The 23,274-nt window shown below is 40.1% G+C and overlaps 1 protein-coding gene across 32 annotated transcripts in view; it reads left to right on the forward strand.

Moving 5' to 3' along the window:
- The window catches only part of Lrrfip2 (LRR binding FLII interacting protein 2), a 108,478-nt gene that overhangs the window by 34,035 nt on the left and 51,169 nt on the right, over nt 1-23,274 (forward strand). For 14 of the 32 annotated variants that reach the window (XM_042281792.2, XM_076577195.1, XM_076577193.1 and 11 more), the window contains 8 exons: nt 5,339-5,425; nt 7,092-7,142; nt 12,484-12,540; nt 12,633-12,677; nt 15,754-15,822; nt 18,716-18,757; nt 20,929-20,994; nt 21,936-22,010. In XM_042281792.2, the coding sequence (XP_042137726.2) occupies nt 5,339-5,425; nt 7,092-7,142; nt 12,484-12,540; nt 12,633-12,677; nt 15,754-15,822; nt 18,716-18,757; nt 20,929-20,994; nt 21,936-22,010 (492 nt within the window). The remainder of the gene's footprint in view (nt 1-5,338; nt 5,426-7,091; nt 7,143-12,483; nt 12,541-12,632; nt 12,678-15,753; nt 15,823-18,715; nt 18,758-20,928; nt 20,995-21,935; nt 22,011-23,274) is intronic. The other 18 variants (XM_076577203.1, XM_076577208.1, XM_076577211.1 and 15 more) reach the window with 7 other exon arrangements.

Raw genomic sequence — 23,274 nt, forward strand, 5'->3', positions numbered from 1 at the left:
GCTCAGTGGGATACTTGCGTCTCCTAGTTGAAAGCACAACAACCAGCATCTCTTCTAGAAATGTGGTCCTGTGACCTGGCTGCACAGGAAACGTCTCAACCTGAATTTCCAATGCCTCATTTTTTCTTTTATTAGTGTTAGGAGTTGGGGTCATTTTACAAAAAAGAACATAAATGATTCAAACTTCTAAATACTTACGATTTCATGTGTTATGATCACTTCTGAATTTATCTAAATCTTTTTTTTTTGCTAAAATACACATGACATAATATAGATGTAATTCTAAACAGTCTTATTAAATAAGAAACACAGAGCCAAATAAAGAGTTAAAAGCCCAAGAGGTCAAAGCACTAGCAAATAGCCTTTAGCTTACCAGCCACTGCCGTCCTTTCCCTGAGAAAAGAGACCTACTTCCTGTGTGTCTGTATTTTTATTGCCTTTCTGTTCTGCCTTCTCATTGGTTCTAAACCCAACCACATGACTTCTTCGTCACTGCCTGTCTATACAGACCTCTAGGTCTCTATGGTTGGTGCTTGGATTAAAGGCTTGTGCCACCAAGCTGGCTATGTCCTTGAACACACAGACTCTGCCTGCCATGTGATCGGATTAAGGGCATGTGCTACCACTGCCAGACTTCTGCTAAATGGCTTGGTATTAACTCTGACCCCCCCAGGCAACTTTATTTATTAACATACAAATAAAATCACATTTCAGCACAAATAAAATATCACCATAACATAGAGTTTACTCTGGTAACCATTTTGAGTGTGCATTCTTGCAGCATTAGGTACATTTATATTTTGTAACTGTCACCTCGATCCTTCTGCAGAACCTTGTCATCTTTCAGTCCCCGAACTGTCCCCATTAAACACTAACTCCTTGCTCCCCATCTTTCCAGCCCTCAGCCCTCACTCTCCCACATTCTGTCTCATGAATCTGACCTCAGGTACCCTGCATAAGCACAAGGATACACCAGTCGTCCATCTGGGTCTGCCATGCTTAATTTACTGTCTTTACAAGAAGCACCGTGTGGTCATACCTTTTTTAAATTTTTATTACATACCAACCACAGATCCCCCCTCATCCTTCCTCCCGCTACCCCCTCCCGTCCAAACCACCCTCTGACCCATTCTCTATCCCCTCCTCCAAAAGGGTGAGTTCTCCCATGGGGACAGCAAAGCCTGGTACATTCAGTTGAGCCCCTCGCCCCAAGGTCGAGCAAGGCATCTGACCATAGGTAATGGGATCCAGAAAGCCAGTTCATGCGCAGGGATAGATCCTGAGCACACTGCCAGGGGTCCCCCAAACAGACCTAGCCACACAGCCGTCTCCCGTTTGCAGAGGGTCTAGTCCAGTCCCATGCAGGCTCCCATGTGGTCCTATCTAAATGTTCTTCCTTCCTAAAGACTGAATAATCTCCAGTCGTGTGTCTGTAACATAATTTGCTAATTCATCCGTTACAGACTTTTGGGTTGTTGTCACCTTGGGGTTTTTCGGAATGTGACACTGTAAACATTGATGTATAGATGTCTGTTTGAGTCTCTGCTTTTAAGTCCTTTGTATATTTATCTCTCAGTGGAATTATTTGGATCAAATGGTCTTTCTGTATTTAGTTTTAACTTTAGTTTGAACTTAGTTATGTTCCATTTATTTTGTGTGTATGAGAGAGGTGTGTAGCAAAATAAACCTGCAGGAACTGTTCCGTGGATTATATTCTGGGGTGAAAACACTGGTGTTTCTCCCTAGAAACTGCTGTCTGTGCTCGTGATTGTTGACTTAAAATTTGGCATGCAGTTTCAGAGTGCACGAAGATTTTGTCTGCTGGGATGCACTCAGCCTCGGCTCCTCAGGCTGCTTGAGCAGTGTATAGGAAGAAGCAGATAAAGTAATTTTAAACCCTGTTTCTGTATGTGCAAAGTGTGGCTTAAACACTGTCTCCACAGAACTAGATGGAGTAACAAAGGGATGAAAGTGTGTGTGTGTCTCTCTGAGTGCATGGTTTTTCCTTTTGGTTACTAAAGAAATGTCATTGAACAGATTCCAATAATCTATAATTTAGGTTGTTAAAAAGTCTCATTTTAGTGTAGATTTTACAGAATTGGTCACAGATCCTGGAGAGATAAAATCAATATTTTTGAATTAAATTTGCAAGTGAGACTACAAGTACAAAGCTAATGTACCTAGAATGAAAATTCTTACTTATTGCCATGGCTATAATTTAAAATACTTGAAAATTTTATTACTTTGTAGGTTCAAATGTATTTGCTGTCTACTGAAATGTAACTTAGCCTTGAAGTACAGACTCTAGCAGGGAAGTGATGTCTGCTCAGAGTCCATGGGTAAAGAAGGGTATGTAACTTGAGGCAGAGAATAGGGGTTTAAAAAGGTAGGGCCAGTGTCAGACTCTGGTAGAAGACTAGTTGCTCTAGACACATCTGTGGTTGCAGCCTAGTCTATAGATTTTAATTTATTTTGTAAGCCTTTGCTACCACAAGACCTGTTTAGCAGCCTGGGGCATTGCCAGAATGGCGCAAATAGGAATTAACTGTTCCCTGTGTGCTGCTAGGCAAAACTCAGTTCTTCCTAGCATTTTTGACTCCCAAACATGAGAGCAGGGCAGAGATTTGTCATCTCACACTGTGTATTCTTAGTGCCTAATATAATTGCTTATGGAATAGATTCTTTTAAGCACTGGCTAAATCTATTCTTAGGAGGTTGGCATAAATATGACAGCATGGAAAGAAGCAGCTCCTGTAGCTATCCAGGGGCCAATCTGGATTGGAGTAAGAATGTGGCCAAGGACAGGAAATCACTACAGAGCAGAAACCAGAGAGATGTGAAAGTTCCACGTGCCACATTGAGCTGTTTATGAATTTCCTTGATATTCTGGCCTTAACCTGAATTACACTTGCTTATTTAGGAGATGTTGGGGCATGAAAGTTGTGGGATGTCAAGAGGCATGCACTTCTAAAAGGTTTTATGTGTAGAGTTGTTTTGCCTGCGTGTTTGTCTGTCTGCTACTTGGGTGCTTGGTACCCACAGAGGCCAGAAGAAGGCATCCGATTTCCTGGGACTTGAGTTACAGACCGTTGTGAGCCACTTTGTGGGCACTAAGAACTGCACTCAGATCAGCCAGTGCTCATAACCACTGAGCCATTCTCTAGCCTCTATTTTTTAAAATTGTTTTAAACACGTGTGTGTGTGTGTGTGTGTGTGTGTGTGTGTGTGTGTGTGTGTGTCCGTGTCCATACTCACGCGATGATAACTTGCCTAAGTCAGTTTTCTCCTTCCACCATGTATGGCCCAGGGATTGATCGTCAGATTTGTTGACAAGGGCCTTTACCTGCTGAATCATCTCCTTGCATCCTCTTTAAAGACAAGTCTCTCTGTGTAGCCCTGGCTGGCCTAGGACTCACTGTGTAGACCAGGCTAGTCTTGAAATTTCATTGAGTTCCTACTGCCTCTGTCTCCTGTGTGCTGGAGTTACAGGTGTATGTCACCACACCTGGCTTATAATTTTAATATAAAGTTATGAAGACATAGAGAGATAAGAGTGTGTAGTATTTACGAAAGATGTAATGGCAGTAATCATCATATATTGTGGGAACTCTTTCCTGGGGAGATGTAAACAAATGTCTAGCTCTTTATTGGAGAGTACCAACAACGAACCAAAGTATGATTCTATTAAAGTTAGTCAGGCGAACTTACAGAGCATGGTCAGGGAATTACTTATAGGAGCAAAGCAGCCACACCACCCCGAAGTCTCACCCTGTGAAGAATGGTGACTTTTGCAGAGCTGCTTATATGGAGTCTCCCTGTGAGTTAACCTTCCATAGTTTGTACTCTAGCACCTCCTGAGACCACAGGCTCTGTGCAGTTCAGGGCAGAGTCATACTCAGTGGGCAGGGGAGAGGGAGCAGAGAGGGTGTTTAAGATACGAGGTTGAGGGCTGGAGAGATGGCTCAGAGGTTAAGAGCACTGGCTGTTCTTGCAGAGGTCCTGAGTTCAATTCCCAGCAACCATATGGTGGCTCCCAACCATCTGTAATGAGATCTGGTGCCCTCTTCTGCATTATGGTAGAACATTATATACATAATAAATAAATCTTAAAAAAGATATGAGGTTGAGGGAGTGATGGTCCTCCCCACCCCTCCTCCTGTGAGGGAATGCCAGCGGTTAACAGGTCCTGTCTTGAGCTGCTCTGATGAAGATGATGACTTCTGCTCCAAGGACAGTACTAGACAACATCATAGAAAGCAGTATTTTAGCTGAGCGAGAGACAATGGGAACACTTCCTGCCAAGCAGATCATCTATGAGGAGAGGCTTAGAAAGCTATATAGAGTCCAGGTAGAGAAGGAGATGGGTGACTGGTCCTGAGTGTGAGAAGCCTTGTTTCTGCTTTGGCCTGCTGCTTCTGTGTGTGAGTCCCTCCACTTCTTACTTTAACCACAAGCAATGGGAACCAGTAGAGGATTTCAAACAGCCAAGTGACATCAGAAATGTCTTTGTCAATTTTATGGCCACATAGAAGATGAATTATAGGGCAGATTCCAGAGGGATGGATTTTGGAGGTGGTTGTAGTCCAAGCAGGAGATGGAGCTTTCCAGCTGTGACTCCATTTACATCAAATGCCAGGATAGCTGATTATTAGAGATTAATGGAGTTGCCAGGATCTAGTGGGGAGATATAACAGGAAGGAATTATTCATGTATGTGGGCTTTTGAGATTCTTGAGTTAATAGTGATAGTTTTACAGTCTTATTAATGAACTGAAAAGCACCAGATTACATTCTTTAATAAGACTGTACAACTATTACTATACCACCGTGAACTACCTGCTCTCCTTTAAAAATGATGAATTATCTCTGATGCTTAAATTATATATTGATTTAAGGGGCGGGGGTGAAGGAAAAGGGAAGGGGTGGAGACCCTGGAACAAGCAGAGTTCAAGACACTCAGTGATAGAGAGTTTAAATACTAGCAATATTGAAAATGAAGTAGCAGCTGTTTCTCAAGTTTTTAGTCTGTAAGATTGAACTGATAAGGACAGAAATATGGGAATAGAGCAAGTTTGGGGGAAATAAGTAGTGAGCTATATATTAATTGTGCAACCAAGGCCAGCACCTAAACATAATGGTCCTGATTTAAAGAGAGAGATTTGAGACTAGAGAAAGAGGGGAATGTATGGAAGTTGATTGAAGTCAGTCAAACTTGTTGATAGATGATATTTTCTTTTTCCAACCTCCTTGGAAGACATGTCCTATTGTTCCTTGTTGCTGAGTCTGGTATATAAGTGTTTTTGCTTTCATATAAAACTAAGCTTTATGTTATTTTTCAGGCAGAAGCAAGGCTAGCAGCAAAGCGGGCCGCTCGGGCAGAAGCAAGAGACATCCGCATGAGGGAACTGGAACGGCAGCAAAGAGAGGTAACGAGAAGTGTCATCTTAGCCTGTGCGTGCCTGCGTGCGTGCGTGCGTGCGTGCGTGCATGCGTGCAGTGAATTGGAGTGAGGGGTAAAAAACAGGTTGAATGAAGGTGAGATCTCACCATCTCGAATCTCCGTTTCCAGGGCTCAGGAGTACAGAGGACTTTAGTGAGCTACAAGGCTGAGATAATATATAGTGAAATCCCCAGGTTGGATACCTTCTTTCTCTTCAGGGTGCGGCCCCCTCCACTTGAATGTAGATCTAAGTCTTGCTCTCCTGGTCAGCAACTGCATTTTCTCTTTAGATAAACCAGTTAAAAATGATCATAAAGAGAGGAGAGGGCATTGCAGACAGTAGATAAAAATGGATGGGTTGTTAAAAGCACTTGGTCCCCAGGGTGGCAAAACTAAAGACCCCTGTATTCTTCACTTCATAATCCCAATTCTCTGCCTTCCAAATAACCAACTTAGGAAGTCTATTCTGGACATTTTTCTATATTTTCTTACTTACAGTAATTGTTATCATCCTCACTGTCAATCCTGCTATACTCATAGAAGACCTCTCTAATGGGTCTTTGTGATAAATGAGGATTGGCCTGAAAGTTTTAGATGGAAGGTTTTGTTTGACATGACATATGTGCAGATCCAAGAAGAACCATCACAGCGAACCTTGGTCTCCCTAGATAGCTAGCTGAATCCCCATGCTTACCATTTTGAAACATTTAATACTGTAGAAAAACGTTCATGTAAGAATATGGGGAAAGCCGGGCGGTGGTGGCGCACGCCTTTAATCCCAGCACTCGGGAGGCAGAGGCAGGTGGATCTCTGTGAGTTCGAGGCCAGCCTGGGCTACCAAGTGAGTTCCAGGAAAGGCGCAAAGCTACGTAGAGAAACCCTGTCTCGAAAAACCAAAAAAAAAAAAAAAAAAAAAAAAGAATATGGGGAAAACCCCCAAACTATGAAATTGGTAGAACATCCCAAAACAACCAGTGCCAAAATATTGGATCAGAAAGAACTGGTTTAATCTGTACTTTGGTTTGACAGTATGCAATTATAATTGGTCTTATGTTTTTCTGTAGTCTACAGATTTATATTATGCTTTTGTCATCAGAAAAGTGGAAAAAAGTAAAATGGGTAAATGGAAATTGAGCTTAGATGACATACTTGATAACTTTTCTTTCTGACATTGACTTGGGTCTGAAATCTCACAAATATTTTGATACTGTATTTATAAAGGGAAAACATATGTGGAGGATTAGTAAGCAATTTATTTTGGTGTTATTGGTAGATTTTTCTATTGACAAGTTAAAAAAAGAAATTTATATATTTGTGGTCTATGTTGATGTAATTTTCTCCTCTTATTTACAGTTTCAAATATTGGTTTGAAATGTAATGTTCCTATTCATTGTCCTTATACTCCTAAGATTGTACTAAATTATAAATAGAAGAGACAGTTATTAATAGAATTTCTACCTGTGCAGCGGACCATGTGTCTTTTTGTTACTGAACTTATTTAGCTTAGTAATTTCTTGTATTTTCAAAGTGTAAGCTTTGAGTCAACTACTATTGTTGTGTCCGGCAAGTGTATGTGATTAAGATTTTTTTTTTTTTTTTGAGAATGCAGTGTATTGAAAACCATTCAGTTTATAAAACTTTTGTATTTATAGCCCTCTCATCATTGCTCTGAACGGAAATGGGGACAGATTCAGAAGTGGCTGGTAGGCCAAGATTGCCTGTCCTGCATGCTGTGATAAACTGTTGAACTAATGCAACATTGAAGCAAAACATTGACTAACGGTTTGCAAAGTAGGCGCTTGGTCTGTGTGGACCTAAAGGTCACAGAGTAACTGTTGTGTTTATAGTAGTTGAGATGAGTACTCCAGTCCAACCATTTTCTTTTGTGGTCAGTAGCCTCACTTTCAACTCATGAAAGTCCTAGATCAAGAAAGAATGAGTAAATGATTATGTGTTTTAGTAGTTTAGGCCAGACTAGAAAATCTTAAATATAAACAAAAACATATATTGAAAGTCTAATATTTCATTTCTCTCTTCAGGGGCTGTGAAGATAACCATTTAAAAGAATCATTGATATGTGTATAGTTTACATAGTGAGAGTATTAGACTTAGGAGGTTTTTGGTTTGAGGTTTAGAATGTAGTTGGTTAACCTGAGTCTTGACTGATAGCTAGGTTTGGGCATATGTGGGAGTTTGTTTCAGATGGGAGTAATTGCTACTCCTTACTACTTCTACCCCTGTTCTTTACTCCTTTCCAATGGATTCTTCCACTCTCTTCCTACCTTACTCTTTGGCTCCCTTGTTTGTGAGTCCACAGGTTATCATGTGATATTCTTGATAGAAACTATATATATGTCCCCAGTAAGCCAAACAACCTTTCCTTCCCTAACTTGGTTCTGGTCGGGGTTTTATCTTAGCAGCACAAAGCAAACTAGGACCAGAGATGAGCAGGAGAGGTTTGGTGATGGAAGTGTCCCGTGTAACCATGGGCAGAGTCAGAGCTGGAAGGTAGGAAGGAGTGCCATCTGCTGAGAGGTGAAGCAAGCAAGGGGAGGCCCAAGTCTTCTGGGTCTCTGTGCAGTCTTGTGTAGCTAGCTTTCCGTTTCTCAGGACTCTGGTTTAAGTTGCATGCTTCAGTCAGCAGCATGTTGGTGTGTGGGCTGGAAGAGTAGATGCTGTTCCTAGTGTTTTCTGGTCTGACACTGAAGGAGCAACTCCAGCCCCAGTTTAATAATAATATTTGTAGACAGAGAAGGTGGCTAGGCATATTCTTGGGGCTGTGATTTTCTTTTACTAAAAACCACCTTGCCTCACTTTAAGTGAACTTTTAAAAAGAGCGTGTTTTATTTTCATTAACCTAATTTAAATATAGCAAGATAATTTTCCAGGAAGTTTTTTAAACTTTATTAATTCTTATAAGAAACTCAGTCATCACATTGTAGAATCTTTGCTCCATCTGTATTGTGCCATTACCAACATTGGCCTTTTATCCACGTTGAGAATACTGGGGCTCACTTAGACTAGGCAGAAGCTTTGCCACTGAGCTTTATCTACACCCTGCTTTTTGTTTTTTTGAGACAAAGTCTAAGTTGTCCTGGCAGAAATAGTCTGCTGGTCATGAACTTCCTGGTCTGGGTACTTATGTTGTCATTTATGATAGTGACCAGTCTTTAGACAGCCAGAGAGGAAAAGATGCCCCAAAGTTTGGGCTAAATATGTCCCTGTCATTTAAGGCATTGTCATGCTTGGGTTGTTCAGTCCTAATAAGGCCACCCAGGATTATGACAGTGGTTGTTTCCTCGTGACTGAAAGGGATAGATATTCTGTCTCGTACTTAGTGCCCAAGAGCACAGTTCGCTGCTGTCTGTTTTCTTAGCTTCTGGTGCTGTTCCTTAAGGATAAGACACTGGCTGTTCTGTGTAGTACTGTAGATCCCCCGGACAGCGAAGAGGGTTGCTGTTCCCTGGAAGGAAGCCTGAGTTTGTTGTTGCTTCTGTGTGATTGGGCCTCGGCAGGGTGGGTGCTGTGGTGGATGCTGTAGTCATGGGTCTGTGGTCTGCTGAGTCTGAGGATCTGAATGCTGACCCCAGCTTTATGCTCTGCAAGATCCTTCCTTAACCCTCCCCTGTGCTAACTTTCTATGCTGACGATGAGGGATCAGATAAGACCCTCTCCAGGGATTCCAGAGCCTAATATGGTGGCACCTGCCTCTAATTATGGCACTTGGGAGGCAGAGGCAGGAGGATTGCCATGATTTTGAGGCTAGCTTGGTTTACTGAGTGAGACGTGTCTCGAAAAACAGAAGTTTTCTGGAGTTGTAACCAAGGTCTTTTCTTCTAATTTCCCCACATTTGCCACATACCTCCTTTTCACAGTCAGGAGATAATTAAAAACAGCCTCGGTGCTTTGCCTTTCTGCAAGCAGTGGTGCTGCTGAGAAAAAGGCTTGTCAGCTGTTAGGGCATGATAGAGATTTCTTTGTGCTTTCCGTACTATTTTACCTGAACATATATTTTCATATTGGCTTAGAGAAATGCTGTGCATTTTGGTAGCCTTAGTCATGTGCAGGTAATTAGATTTACATTGATTAGAATCAAATAGAATTTGGAATTTAGTTTTTCAGTTGTGCACTGTATTAGGGTTTTCTAGAGGAACAGAATCCATAGGATGAATGTATGTAAAAGAATTTATTAAATTAACTTATATTAAAAGGTAACGGCCTCACACTTGAGAGGCTCAGAAACAGGTAGTTAGTTCCTTGGTCCTTCTCACTGTGGGCTTCAGCAGCTGAGTCCTCTCACAGGAGCTGTTTTCTCGCTGTTGGGAGCCCAACAACTTGATCTGTCCAACAGAGAGTGTCTCACCAGTCTGGGTCTGGTGCTAAAACCCTGGAAGGTTCCCAGAGAGCCATTATTCCTTAACCTATGCTGGAAGCCTGGAGAGCCTGGTTCTGCTGTCAGCCCCGCAGTAGAAGGGAAAGCCAAGTTACCAAAGGCATTGGTTTCCTCCTGCCATGCCCCTTTTTGTCTGAGCTGCTGTCAGAAGGTGCTGCTCGAACTCTGAGTGAGTCTCTTATATCAACTAAGGCCGGACAGTTCTTCAGTTGAGGCTCCCTACTCAGGTGATACTGATTGAATTGTGGCAAGTTGGAGCATCACACAGTTCCAGCGTTTCAAGTACTCAGCCATATGTGGCTAGTGGGCTACCATAATATCACGCACATAAACTATTTCTGGTATCACTATTGGACAATGCTAGTTTACAGAATGGCTTTTGACTATGAAATAAACAAGCCATATTTTCTGTGCAAATGACCTGGACAATATGGAACATAAATTTCACTCTGTAGTCTTTTTGTCCAATTTTCTTTCTTTCCTTTCCATTTATTAATTAATTATTTTGCTGGGTGATATGGTGCTACACACCTTTAATCCAGCACTTAGGAGGCAGGGGCAGACGCAGATGCATCTCTGCATTCAGAGCCAGTCTGGTCTACAAAGCAAATTCCAGGACACCCAGGACTGTTACACAGAGAAATCCTGTCCCAAAAAACAAAAACAAGTTGTTTTTTTTTCTCTATTTATTCATGTTTTATTTTATACATAAGTACTTCCCCTGCATTTATATATGCAGACCATTTGCATGTCTGGTGCCTAAAGTGGTCAGAAGAGGGTATCAGATCCTCTGGAGTTACAGATGGTTGTGAGCCTCCATGTTGGTACTGGGAATCAAACCCCATTCTTTTGGAAGATCAACAAGTACTGTTAACCACTGAGCCATCTCTCTAGCCCCAGTATCAAATTTTCAATGGGATTAAAAAGAAAAGCTGCTTAAATATAGAAGTATACCAGTATTTAATAAGATTTTTATTATGGAGTTATTTTGATAATGATATAATTGCAAATAATAGTGATTCATGTGCCCTTATCTCTTTGGGGATGTATTCTTCAGATGGGTTTTTGTTGGTTTTTTTAGATACAGGGTCTTAATTATTCAGCCTTGACTGGCCTGGAACTCACTTTGTAGACCATGCTCATCTCAAACTCACAGAGATCTGATTGCCTCTTAGACGCTGGGATTAAAGGAATGAACCATCACATCTGGCTAGATGGGCTGTTTAGAAGTGCTCTGTGGTTGGTGGATGGAAAGGAACGATAGAGTGAAGGGAGGATTCCACCTTGGATATCAGCTTAGCACCCCAGATGACACTGAGTGGCATGTAAAATTAACTTGCCTGTGCGATACAGGGCTTTCTAATTAGTTTGGAATCAGTTACCACTTAACACTGAATGCTCAGCTTTGCTCTGCTAACTCATATGTCTCCAAGACTTTTGTGACATCACTTACAAAAAGTGTAAACTGGCAATTAATGCCTAGAGATCACAACATCCTGTTGGAAATCAAGTCACCGAATCATCATGGTATCTTTGAACAGATTTTGGGACACATTTTAATCAAGTGTAGCAGTATATACACTGGATGTCAAAAGATGATTTTTTAAAAAAATGACACGCAAAGATTGAGACCAAAATGAAACAGTAAACTGTGGCACTTTGGTTAAATTACTGTTACTATTCTGAGATGAATGGCCAGAGATAGGCTCATCTGGTTTTCAGCTGCATAGTGGTCTAGCTGGATTGCTATGGAGTGTTGTAGCATTGTTTCATGTTGAAAGATAGCATTGCTGTTGATAGGTGAGTCCACCTAGACTTGTTAGGTGTAGTTTTTAGTCAGTGGAAATTACTTTAGCAATTTGGATGTTAAAATTCTAAAAAATCAGAAATTCCTTAGGGTGTCAGGTGACCATATTCTGGGAACTAGCTCCTTGCTACCCATGACTCAAGCTTTACTGTCTCAGTGCTGATGGGCAAATGTAGAAACATTTAGAATTGCACACAATTACATGTACTGTTCGGTGTAGTCAGTCTCTTTATAATCTGCTTAAGGTTTGATTTAGCTATCAACTATGAAATATTCATGTTATTTCTTAGTAGTTTATCACATTAACACATGGGGTATATTTTCTTATTTCTTTTATTTTTCAGTTAAAATAGTGAGAGGAGGGGGAAAACAAAAACAAAACAAACTTCCTTACAGTGAGCACCGAACTACAGCCTAAGTATTTTTAAAGCCGTGTACATTCTTCTTTATACATTCATGACAAAGTAAACATTTCTTCTTGCCTGTATAAGCCAGCACTTAGAATGAAAAAGTAAACATCTGCTTTCAGTGCTCAATTCAGCATCTGTTTGCTGAGCGCTATTGTGTGTTTTAGTCTCCGTATGTTGAGCTCTCTGGGCCACATGTATATAAGGAGTGCTCAGACACATCCACACCTACTGAAATGAAAACACTGCCACTGTTGTGGCTGCCTTTCCACCCGAAGCATGTGATGCCACCAAACTCAGCTTTGGAACTGGTGTTGAAACCTGCTTATTCTAAGAAGGTGTTGCTGTGCTTTTGACGGGCTGATTTTTGCTCCTTTGCTCTGATAAACAATTACTTGTCCGGTGATTAATTACCCATGTGCTTTCTTCTTTCCCAGGAAGATTCAGAGAGGGCCAGGCATTCTCACCGGCCTGGCCATCACCGTCCTTATCTGGTTTGTAGTGACATATAGCCTGCCTGTAGTGCTGTTCCTGTTTGGCTTTTTGTAGCCACAGACTTTTAATATGTTTCCTTTATTTTTATCAGGGAGTTGAGGATACATTGTCTCTTCGAAGCCTTGGCAGCCACAGGGTTGGTATTCTAAGCTGTTAACACGGAATAGCAAAGCTTTAACAATGAGCTTCCCTCAGCATCAGTGATTATCTGAGCAATCTGACAGTGCCCACTTATGCCTTTACCTTTAACATAAGTGAACAACACTGGCCAAAGCTCTTTAATAGAAAGAGATGCTATCTCTCAAATCATTGCTAGAAGCGAATCAATTCTAAAATCTTGAGTATTTTTATCTTAACACAGGTCTGTTCTTGTTTTCTGTAGAAATACCTTTGATTTCAGAAAAGTATCACAAAATGATAAGATTGAGTTTTATAGAATAACATCTGCCTTGTCTTAATTTTTAGATTTTTCCTACTTCCGTATCTTAAACTGATAATCTATTGAATGAGCATAGCTTTGGGGCTTGTCTGGCTAATTACAATTATAATTACATGGAACTATATTGACTTGAAATTTTTTCTTGCCATATGTATAGGAATTATGCTTTTATATTTTAATTAATATTTTATAATGTGCCAGCCTTTTAGCATAGATCATTGTAAGCAGAGTGATGATTTGCTGCCTAAAATCCTGTGTGTTGTACTGAAGTACAACCTCTCCTCTTGCTTCTTAAAGAATTGTGTCTTAAAACAGTGTTTTGCATTTGTATTATTTTTTTCATCAGTAAAACCATCTTTCATATCAAGGGGTATGCTTTGTTCTAACTCTGATTTCCTTCTTACTTTATATAAAAATGTACTACTTAAGCTGTTCTGACAAACCAGGTATTAACATTTTTATAATTGTAAGTTCTCCATTACACTCCAATACATTATTTTCTTTTGGTGTATGCATTCTATTGTATTTCCAGAATAACTTTATAAACTAGTTTCAGGTCATAAGTGCTCTGTTTAGTTATAAATTGTAGATTTGTTTTTTATAGTATTTGAAGAAGTTTACGATAACCAATGGCTTAATAGGGGGCTAGAAAGCTGATTCAGCAGTTCAAAGGCAATTCTTAGCATCCACGTGGCTGCAGCTCACAGCCATCTCTAACCCCTGGCCTCTGCAGGCACCAGACACACAGTGTGCACATACGTACAAAAACACTCCTTTAAATATGTTTTTTATGTGTGTGAATGTTTTTTAGAAGGAAAATGTATGCATTTGTCATGCTTGCTGTTAGAGGTACTTTTTCTTTCCTCTTTAAACAACTTTTTAACAAATTATATAATGAGTCGACCAACTTGACAGTCAAGAGCTATGAAATATTCCCTCTTCCCTTTGTGACCGGTTTCTTTGCTTTCAGTTATAATGCTCCTAGTGTGAGTTTTCACAATTGATTATTGAGATGAGCATTTGCAAATTTGCATATGACCTTGGAGAAGCTGGATTATGTTAGTTGATCTTTAAGTTTGACCTAAGTCAGGGAACTTTAAGTCAAATCTCCAAATAAAAGAAATCTGCCATTAAGCTGATAAGGAACTATTTACCTGGAGTGGGTATAAAGCTACCAGGTAGATATCCCTTTAATGGAAATTGTATCAGTAAACATTAGAGATACAGTTTTAATTCTTCTTTTTAAAAATTATGGTAGCGGTAAAGATGTGTTCCCATGAGTAGAAGAAAACTCTTCATTCGTGTTCTTTGAGGTTTGTTTTAGGTATATTGTTGCTGGAGTGCATATCTGCACCATGTGTGTACAGTGCCTTCCGAGGCCAGAAGAGATTGTCAGATCCTCTAGATCTGGAGTTACAAATGATGTGAGCCCCAGTGTGGGTCCTAGGAATTGAACCCAGGTCCTCTGAAAGAGCAGGCAGTACTATTAAATGTTGAGCCATCTCTCCAGCCCCGACTTTTTGTATTTTTAAAAGTTAATATATGAGTGCCAAGGATATAGCTAAGTGATAGAGTTGTTGACTAGCATGTGCAAGGACCTGGGTTTAGTCTCCTTCACTGGAAGGAGAAAAACCTCATGTGAACTTGAAAACTAATAAAGGAGGCTGTATTGTCCTATATGTAGGTGTACGTATTCAACATATTTTACATGAATTGACCTTTACAAAATTAAGTCTGAAAGCTCATTAATAGATTGTATTTCTTCTAAACAGTGTTCTTTGTTTTTAATGACTCTGGGGATAGAACCCTATTCCAAGTGCTCCTCCAATGAGTCTGGTCAACATCTCCCAGCCCTTGAGATTTTTTTTTTTTCTGTTTTGTTTTAATTATATGACATTAGGAATTCCAATCATTTGGAGTTTTTGTTTGTTGTTTTATTTTGGTGATTAGACTCAGGGTATGCGGTAAACCGCTCAGCTATCACTAGCTCTGGATTATTGGCTTTTAAAATGACTTTACCATTTCCATTAACCTGAATATGTCAGACAATTTTTGTCCCCCATAAAAATAAATATGGTGGTTTAAAATGGAGACCTAAAAATTCTTATGGTTTACCATGTAACTTAGAGGTTTCAGTGTTTCTTTACTTGAGTTTTTAAACTTAAGAGTTATGTATTTAAAAGACTCACACTGGCTTCACATTTCTTTGGTTTTGAAACGTTAGCAGTATGTGGATGTGGGTCAGGTACACTTAGGGTTTTATGCTGCATTTTTAGGACTGTGAACTTTCCTTTTGGCCAGTTGGTTAGCTGTCAGAAAGTACTCTGTTGGAAGGTGCCCTACCAGAAGCTGTGTGGGCTGAAATGCTATAGATGTTAAGACTAAAAGTCAAAAGGACAAAGTAAACCTGAGCCTGAATCTAGGCTCAGGAGAGGGAGGAGTAAGTCAGAGTCTTGGAGTGAGAAACGAAACCTGGTGTGCTTACTTGTTACGTGCGAATAGATTGCTAACAGTATGGATACCAGTATCTGCCTTAAAAATAGTATAAATGCTTGATTATTGCTTTGGGTACTGAGTACAAGAAGACAGTAGTAGAAATCTCAAATTAGGAAATAGTGTGATCTTGAATCATAGGATAATCGCTATTCCTCATTAGTGAAGATTTTTACTATTCATTTAGTTCCTTGTTGTATATTAGTGGTTTGAAATAATTATGGTATATTCAATTTTTAAATTATTCTTTAAACTTGTCTTTTGTTTAATTTCACTGAAGAGTTCATCGAAGGATATTACTGGGACACACTGGAGCAGAGCCAGTACACCCAAAAGGAGAGACATGATGGTGTGTAATTCTGAAATGTGTGGTCTTAGATTTCTATGTATTTATTGTTGATTTTCAGTGTTTTGGACATAGGAGTGACAGAAATAGTGTAGTAACACTTGAGAGTTCCTACTCTGTTTTCTTGTGAAAACTGTAAAGCAAGTTCCTCTGAGAATGGAACTTTTCCCCTTTTAGATTCTGTTCTAGTTTCCCTTTCTGTTACTGTGATAAAACACTCTGACAGAGCAGCTTAGGGGAGGAAAGGACTTATTTGGTTCACACTTCTAGGTCCCTGTTCCATCATCGAGAGAACTCAGGGCAGGAACCCAAGCAATGGTTTGGAGCAGAAACCTGGAGTAACTGCTTGCTGGCTTGCTCAGACACATGCTTAGCTAGCTCGCTGGGATGGTGCTGCCCATCCTGGGCTAGGCCTCCCCCATCAGTTAATAAGACAACACCTCTCCCTTCCTTCCTTCCCTCCCTCCCTCCCACTGTATGCCCACAGGCCATTGCACTAGGCAGTTTTCAACCAAGGCTTTACTCTCCGGTGACTATGGGCCACTCAAGTTGTCAAAGTTCTGAGAGAAATAGATTATAATAGCATCCTGGGAAGTCTTTTAGCCTGAGTCCTTAATGTTCTCTATTTTCCATCTTTTGATAAATCATTTGTTTTTAAGTGACATTGCTACCTGCTGCCATATATCAGCTGCTATTTATCAGAAAGGTTCTTTTTGTGCGCCCAGTTGTTAATGTATCCACTTCATGGATTCTCTACCATATATATTCTGGAATTTTAAAAACTTAGCTGGACCTTGCATTATATTTTGAAATAAGTTTTTTGATTCCACTTGTTAAAAATCTTTGCCTTTGGAGCCGGGCGGTGGTGGCGCACACCTTTAATCCCAGCACTCGGGAGGCAGAGGCAGGCGGATCTCTGTGAGTTCGAGGCCAGCCTGGACTACCAAGTGAGTTCCAGGAAAAGGCGCAAAGCTACACAGAGAAACCCTGTCTCGAAAAACCAAAACCAAAACAAACAAACAAACAAACAAAAAAAACCTTTGCCTTTGTAAAATGCCATGACAGCTCCAGAGAGGGTGAGAAGGCAGGTTTACCTCATTGGAGTAGGATAATTTAGGTGTAAGGATGTGCAACTTAAGTACTGTATGGTACTCTATGTTTTGGTCATGGATTTTTTTTTTTTAAATGAGAGAAATACTTTGGGAAAAGAAATAAATGAAACTTCTATAGAGAAGGGCCTTGATTTTCAGAGAAAAGTCACATACAGCATTTTCAGTGAATTTATACCAGTGGTAGAATTGTACCACAGCCTTGTATTAAATGGAATGCATTTTTGAGGATTCTGCTATACATGTTGTAAGTGATTGTCTAAATTAATATGAATAGACAGGCTTTGTTTTATTTGAACTATTATTTTAATGTCTTACTAAAATTGGATTGCATATTTTCATCTTCTAGGGTATTTTAAGCTTTATAAAATTGTGAAATATATTTTATTCCATTATCTGGTCTATATGTATAGATTTCTAGTTCTCTGTGTATATGTCTGTATGTATATGTGTGTATATCTAGATATTATATGTAGATATAAATGTATTGAAACAAGTTTCAGAAAATTATATATAAAACTAAGTGTATGTATGTATAACACATATTTGTTTTTTATTTTTTTGAGATAAGGTCTCACTGAATGGCTAGGCTAGTCTTGAACTCAGTTTCCTACTGCCTCAGCCTACTGAGTGCTGGGATTAGAGATGTGTGCCACCATGCCTAGTCCTGGAGTGACAACAGTTCTTCTGTGCACAATACTCTGATATTTTTCTCCTGTATTTCATTTGTTTAACTGTCCGTTTAAGAGAGAATCAACTTAAATTCAGGAAAATGTTACTTTGGGTCCAATTTTTAAATAATATTACCAGAAGCCCTAAATCAGTATAAGAATGTAAAGGAAGATATTTTTACAAAATAGTATTTTTAAATGCTTTGTGATATACATTTACCTTCAAGGAAGATTGTTTAAAAACTTGTAAGCTAGAATGCTGAAAAAGCGTTGTTAGGAGACTAAATCCATTCATTTTCTTGTGTTTAAACTATGATATGCATATTAAAGGAATCCGTATGGAATGTGCATTCCCTGGTCTCATTAATTTTATATAATTTTTGATTTGTATTTAATGTCATTTGCTTATCTACTGTGCATTCCACATTTTGTTCTGGCCAAGTTTCTCATTTTGTTGAGCATTTTCTTGAGGCAATGCTTTTTAGGTGTATGTGTCTAAGGTTCAAGGAAAGGAAGTACCCTTGCTTTGATTCCAAGATTCTTCTTTTGCAAGCCAGATCAGCTGTGTGCTCTTCCTTGCTTTTGCTATTTTTCAAACGATGGTAAACAGTGGCAGCAGTCACAGAGATGAGGAGGAAAGCATCTTTGACCTTAAAATGGTTTATGCTTAACATTAAAACTGCCCTTAGGCTGTATTGTTCCATAATATCCTAAGGCTGAATCATTTTACCATTGCTGATTCTAAATTCTGTTATTTGAAAGGAAAACAGAGGCTGAGGTGTATCTCGTGATAAAATGCTTGCACAACATGGACAAGGCTCTAAGTGCAGCTAGAAGTCGGGGTGGGGGAGAATACAGCCTTCTGTATGTTGAGGATGGGGCCATGGGTGCATAGCACTGTGCCTGGCATAAAACAAGTTAATTACACATGCCGTTTAGCAATAACTTCTACTAAAAATGTAAAGGTATATCTAAATATAATAGCTTTTGCATTAGTAATATTTTGCTTTTGAAGTATCACTGTGTTGATTGTAATAATGACAAATATTGCTTTTTTTTCCCTTATGTTCCTGACTTTGGCAATGCAACCAACTTTCCCATTTTTCTCAAGTGCAGTATGATACCCTCAAGGACAGATCGTCAAGGCTTTCATCATTAGTATGTAGTGCATGACTTTGTGTTATGCGTGAGGCTTTTCTTTCTAAACACCAGTTGTTGCTAATCATAGATTATGACTAACTTTCATGGTTTTGTTAGGATCTTTTTTGGGGGAAATGTGTAATAAAACAAAAACCATTGTTTTTGCAATTGTGGCAATAATCTGTTATTGGAATAATAGTTTTTCCCATAGACTTCAGGATCAGGCTGAGAGCATGGCTCAGTGGTAAAGCGCTTCCTTAGCATTGCAAGGCTGAATTTGCTCCCCAACACTACAAAAACCAAAAAACAAAAAAAATGCCTCAAATGGATCAAACATTTACTGGAAGAGCCAAGATTTCTAACTCAGTAGTTCAGTCGCAGTTCCATCTTCCAAAGAAGAGCTGGTTCCCTGTGCTCACCTACTGCGCAGGAGGGCTGGTTTGCTTATTTTTTAACTTACTGCTTATTTATTTTGCTTGTGTATGTGTGTCACATGGCACACACGTGGAGGTCAGAGGACAACTTGTTGGAGCTGTTTCTCTCCTGCTACCATGTGGGTCCCAAGGATTGAACTCAGATCATCTAGCATCAGCCTTGGCAGCAAGCATCTTCATCCTCTGAGCCATCTCTCTCTCCAGCCCTTCTGATAGTGTTCTAGTACACCCTGAGCTACAGTAGCACAGACCTGTGCTCATTTCATGTGTCATAGGCTGGCAGGTTACTAAATAAAACATCCAGCAGTGAGGGGTGGCAGCTGAAGATGCCCAAGAGTTTTGGCTTGACATATTGAATTAGCTAAGGAAGTCAAACTGGCTTGTTTTCTTTGGGTTATGATTATGTCGGTAGATTGCCCGAGTTTCTAGACTGCGTAGTTTTCACTTAGATGTTCATAGTAAAGTATACAAGAATATTCATAATGAGAAAAATGAGTTTATCCTTACTGTTGAGGATCTGACTGTGTGAAGTGGTTTTCCTAGGACAGCCTGTTGCCCTTGGCTGGTCTAGGGTACTTGCAACGCATAGTCTCACTATCTAGATTGAGTTTATTGTCTCTTGGTTGTTGTTGAGTAATAGTCCTGACCTTTGTCCCCTTGGGAGAGGTGATGTTTTTATATAATCACCTTTTCAAAGTACTTTGTGTAAGTTTAAGTACATATTTTAGGTATTTCTCTTCTGAATGGCATATGCCATGGATCTATTAACTTGGCCTGATGGCTGGAGAGATAGCTCAAGGGTTAGGAGTACTTACTGCTCCCAGAGGGCCCGAGTTCAGGTCTCAGCATCCATGTTGGCTAGCTCACAACGACCTCTAACCCAGTTCTGGGGATCCATGCTTTCTGTGGCATTTGCACACATAGACCATATACACACACACACATAAATTAAATCCCCCCAAAAGAGTGTTGTTTTCAGTAATGAAATGTTCTTTTGGCTTATTTGCAGCATTGTTTTTGCTTTTAGATATGATGACTAAGTTAGGAGGAGGAATAGACTCTCATCACCTATAGCTTCCTAGAGAAAAAGAAATGGGGGACGAGACTCAAGTAAGGTGTATAGTGAAGGTCCCCTGTAGTCGGATTTTTCTTTGGGCTACCAGCCTACAAATAATGACATGGAGACTTACTATTAATTATGAAAGCTCGGCCTTAGCTTAGGCTTGTTCCACTAGCTCTTATAACTTAAATCAATACATTTATTTTCATCTCCATTCTGTCACGTAGCTCATTGCCTTGTCTCTCCATACTGCCCATGCTGCTTCCTCCATGGCTGGCTGGCAACTTAGCCGCCTTCTTCCTAGAGTTCTCTCTGCCTAGAAGTCCTGCCTATACCTCCTGCCTAGCTATTGGCCTTTTGGCTTTTTATTACACTAATCACAGCAATACATTTTTACACAGTGTACAGATATCCCACAATAGTCCCCATAGACATCCTTCTGACTCTGGGTCCTAATTAGGTTCCCTTTAGCCAGCCAGACTCCAGGTTAGTTAGTTAGAGAGGTAAGAGAGGGTCATGTGTCTCCAGACCACATAGCTCAGCCTTCCAAGTTTAGTCCATCTGTTATGACAGGAAGTAGGTTGCATGCATACTACTCTGTATCATATGTACCTTTGCTATTATTTTATGATGAACTTCATTCTTAAAATCTCACTACATGACCATTAAAGTTAACTTACAGTTTTTACTTACAGAATTATTCTTACAGTCACAGCTATGGGATGAAGAAGCGATCTTCTAGTTCTCATAAAGACCCCCTGGTTAGTTCTGCTTTGGAAGTTTGGTCTAGTTGTGATATTATGGACAGCACCAAATTGCAAGTGGATTTCATTCTCACAGTTTGTTTTTGGAGACTTGGCATGTATTTTCCGGTAGAAACAGTCAAGTGTGTGACATAGAGTTCCCGTGTGAGAACTCCCAACCCCTTTGACCTGTGTGATTGCCCTGCAGAGCCGACAGGCTTTCCATTCCAGTCACCGGGTGCTCAGGACCCTTTCCTCTCCGCTCTTGGCGGAGATGTAGTTCCTAGCTCCCTGACAATTGTGGGTTCCCTTGGAGCACTGGGAGGATTTTGCTAGAAGGGAAGAGGGAGGGAGAATGTGGCTGAAGGCAGATTACAGAGAGGCGGTGGTGTATGGGACATGGCAGTTTTGTGGCCGGGTGAGGTGTGAGTGATGGCAAAAGGCAGGGCCAAGAGTGCTGCGGGTGGGGTGGAAGCAGGGCCTGCAAGTAGTGTCAGCAATAGGGAAGGGAGACGCTAGGCCGGGATCGTACCTTTGCTTAACCCCTAGCAGGAGGTGGGTTTGATGGACGATTTCTCTAACCTAGCAAATTATAGAAGTGCTAAATATTCAGTGGGCCTTGGTTTTGCAGGGGCATTCTTAACTCTAGAATGAGAATAACTCAGTTATTTGTTTTTCATTTTTATCCGAGGATGTTTTATCTTGTTTTTAAAGTAATAAGTAGTAGTGACCTTGTTTGAAGTAGCTGACCTTTGATGCCCACCCTTTACAAGCAAGTTTAAACCGTTGCTCCTTGCCCCTCCCTTGCTGTGACCCAGGGCTTTAAAGGCATTGCCCTGGGGAAGAAGGAGCCTTGACAGTATCAGATTTTGCCTGTGTGTTCAAATTTTGTCTTGGTGTGTGGTCAAAACATCAAAACATCTAACCTGAGAAAAATGGTTAAATTTTGATTTTTGCAGAGTGGCCTCTATTTTGACCAGAGAAACTATAGCAGTCTTAGACATAGCAAGCCTGCCTCGTCCTACTGCTTTCGGGTTTGTCTAAAGTCTTTTGGTCTCATGTATCTTCCTCACCTTTAACACTTCTCTAATCCCCCATTTCACATTTTAACCATTTGTAACTAATCTGGAATGGTCTGGTATACCAGTTTTGGTCACTGATTCATAGAGTTCCTGAGTGTGTTTTCCGTGAGAACTGTTAAATCACCGTGTGTATAATGAAGATTGCAAACAGAAAAGGAATTTGTACAGTGAACATTGTGTTCTACTGCTTAGATTATATAATTTATTTCCTAGTCTCATAATTGTTTGTCTATTACTTTATCATTCCATCTTTTGTTTTTGTTTGTTTGTTTTTAAGACAGTCTCACTATGTGTGTAGCCCAGACTCAAACTCAAGATTCATCTGCCTCAGCTTCCTACTTGCTGATGTTAAGGTGGGGACTACAATGCCAGCTTCTATCTAGTTTTTTTTTATTCATTTCAAAGTAAGCTATAGGTATCAATCCTTTCCCTGATAGATACTCTTGAAAAGTTGACATGTGAAAATAGAAGCTATGTATAGGATGAAAGGAATGTTATTACTTGTTAGAATATTAATGTAAGCCAGGCATCGGTGGCACACGCCTTTAATCCCAGCATCCGGGAGGCAGAGGCAGGTGGATCTCTGTGAGTTCAAGGCCAGCCTGGTCTATAGAGCAAGATCCAGGACAGGCAACAAAACTACGCAGAGAAAACCTGTCTCGAAAAAAAGCAAAACAAAGCAAAAAGAATATTAATATGAATCTTGTTTTTCTTTTGTCTGTTTTGGGGTTTTGCTTGTTTTTGAGACATGGCGTGTCTCTGTAGCCTACTCATCCTGCCTCAGCTACCTGTGTGCCAGGGTTGCAGGCTGGTATCACCATAATCATCTAGAATCTTGTTTTTTTTTCCCCAAGACATTGAACATTCAAAGCATACTGTAATGTGTGGTACCCAGTGCATTTAAAAGTATTCAGGAATGGGAGCTAATCTACATGATAGAATAATTCATTAGCACATACGAGGCTCTGGATTCAATTCCGTACACCGGAAAACACAGTCAGCTGAAAAACCTGCCTGCATATACCATTTCACTATTCTTGTTTGTCTAGGTTTAGTGAAAAAGAACTGAAAATTGTGTCTTGAGTGATACCAGGGAAAGAAATGTAATTTCTCTATAAAAAGTACTTTTAGTGCATGGACTCAAGTGACTAGTGCAGCTTATCTGGTTAACTAGCATGCTTTTGAAAGATAGGCTTTCAAATCTGTTTGGAAAAAG

Source organism: Peromyscus maniculatus, chromosome 7 (genome assembly GCF_049852395.1).
Source record: "Peromyscus maniculatus bairdii isolate BWxNUB_F1_BW_parent chromosome 7, HU_Pman_BW_mat_3.1, whole genome shotgun sequence".
Taxonomy (NCBI): domain Eukaryota; kingdom Metazoa; phylum Chordata; class Mammalia; order Rodentia; family Cricetidae; genus Peromyscus; species Peromyscus maniculatus.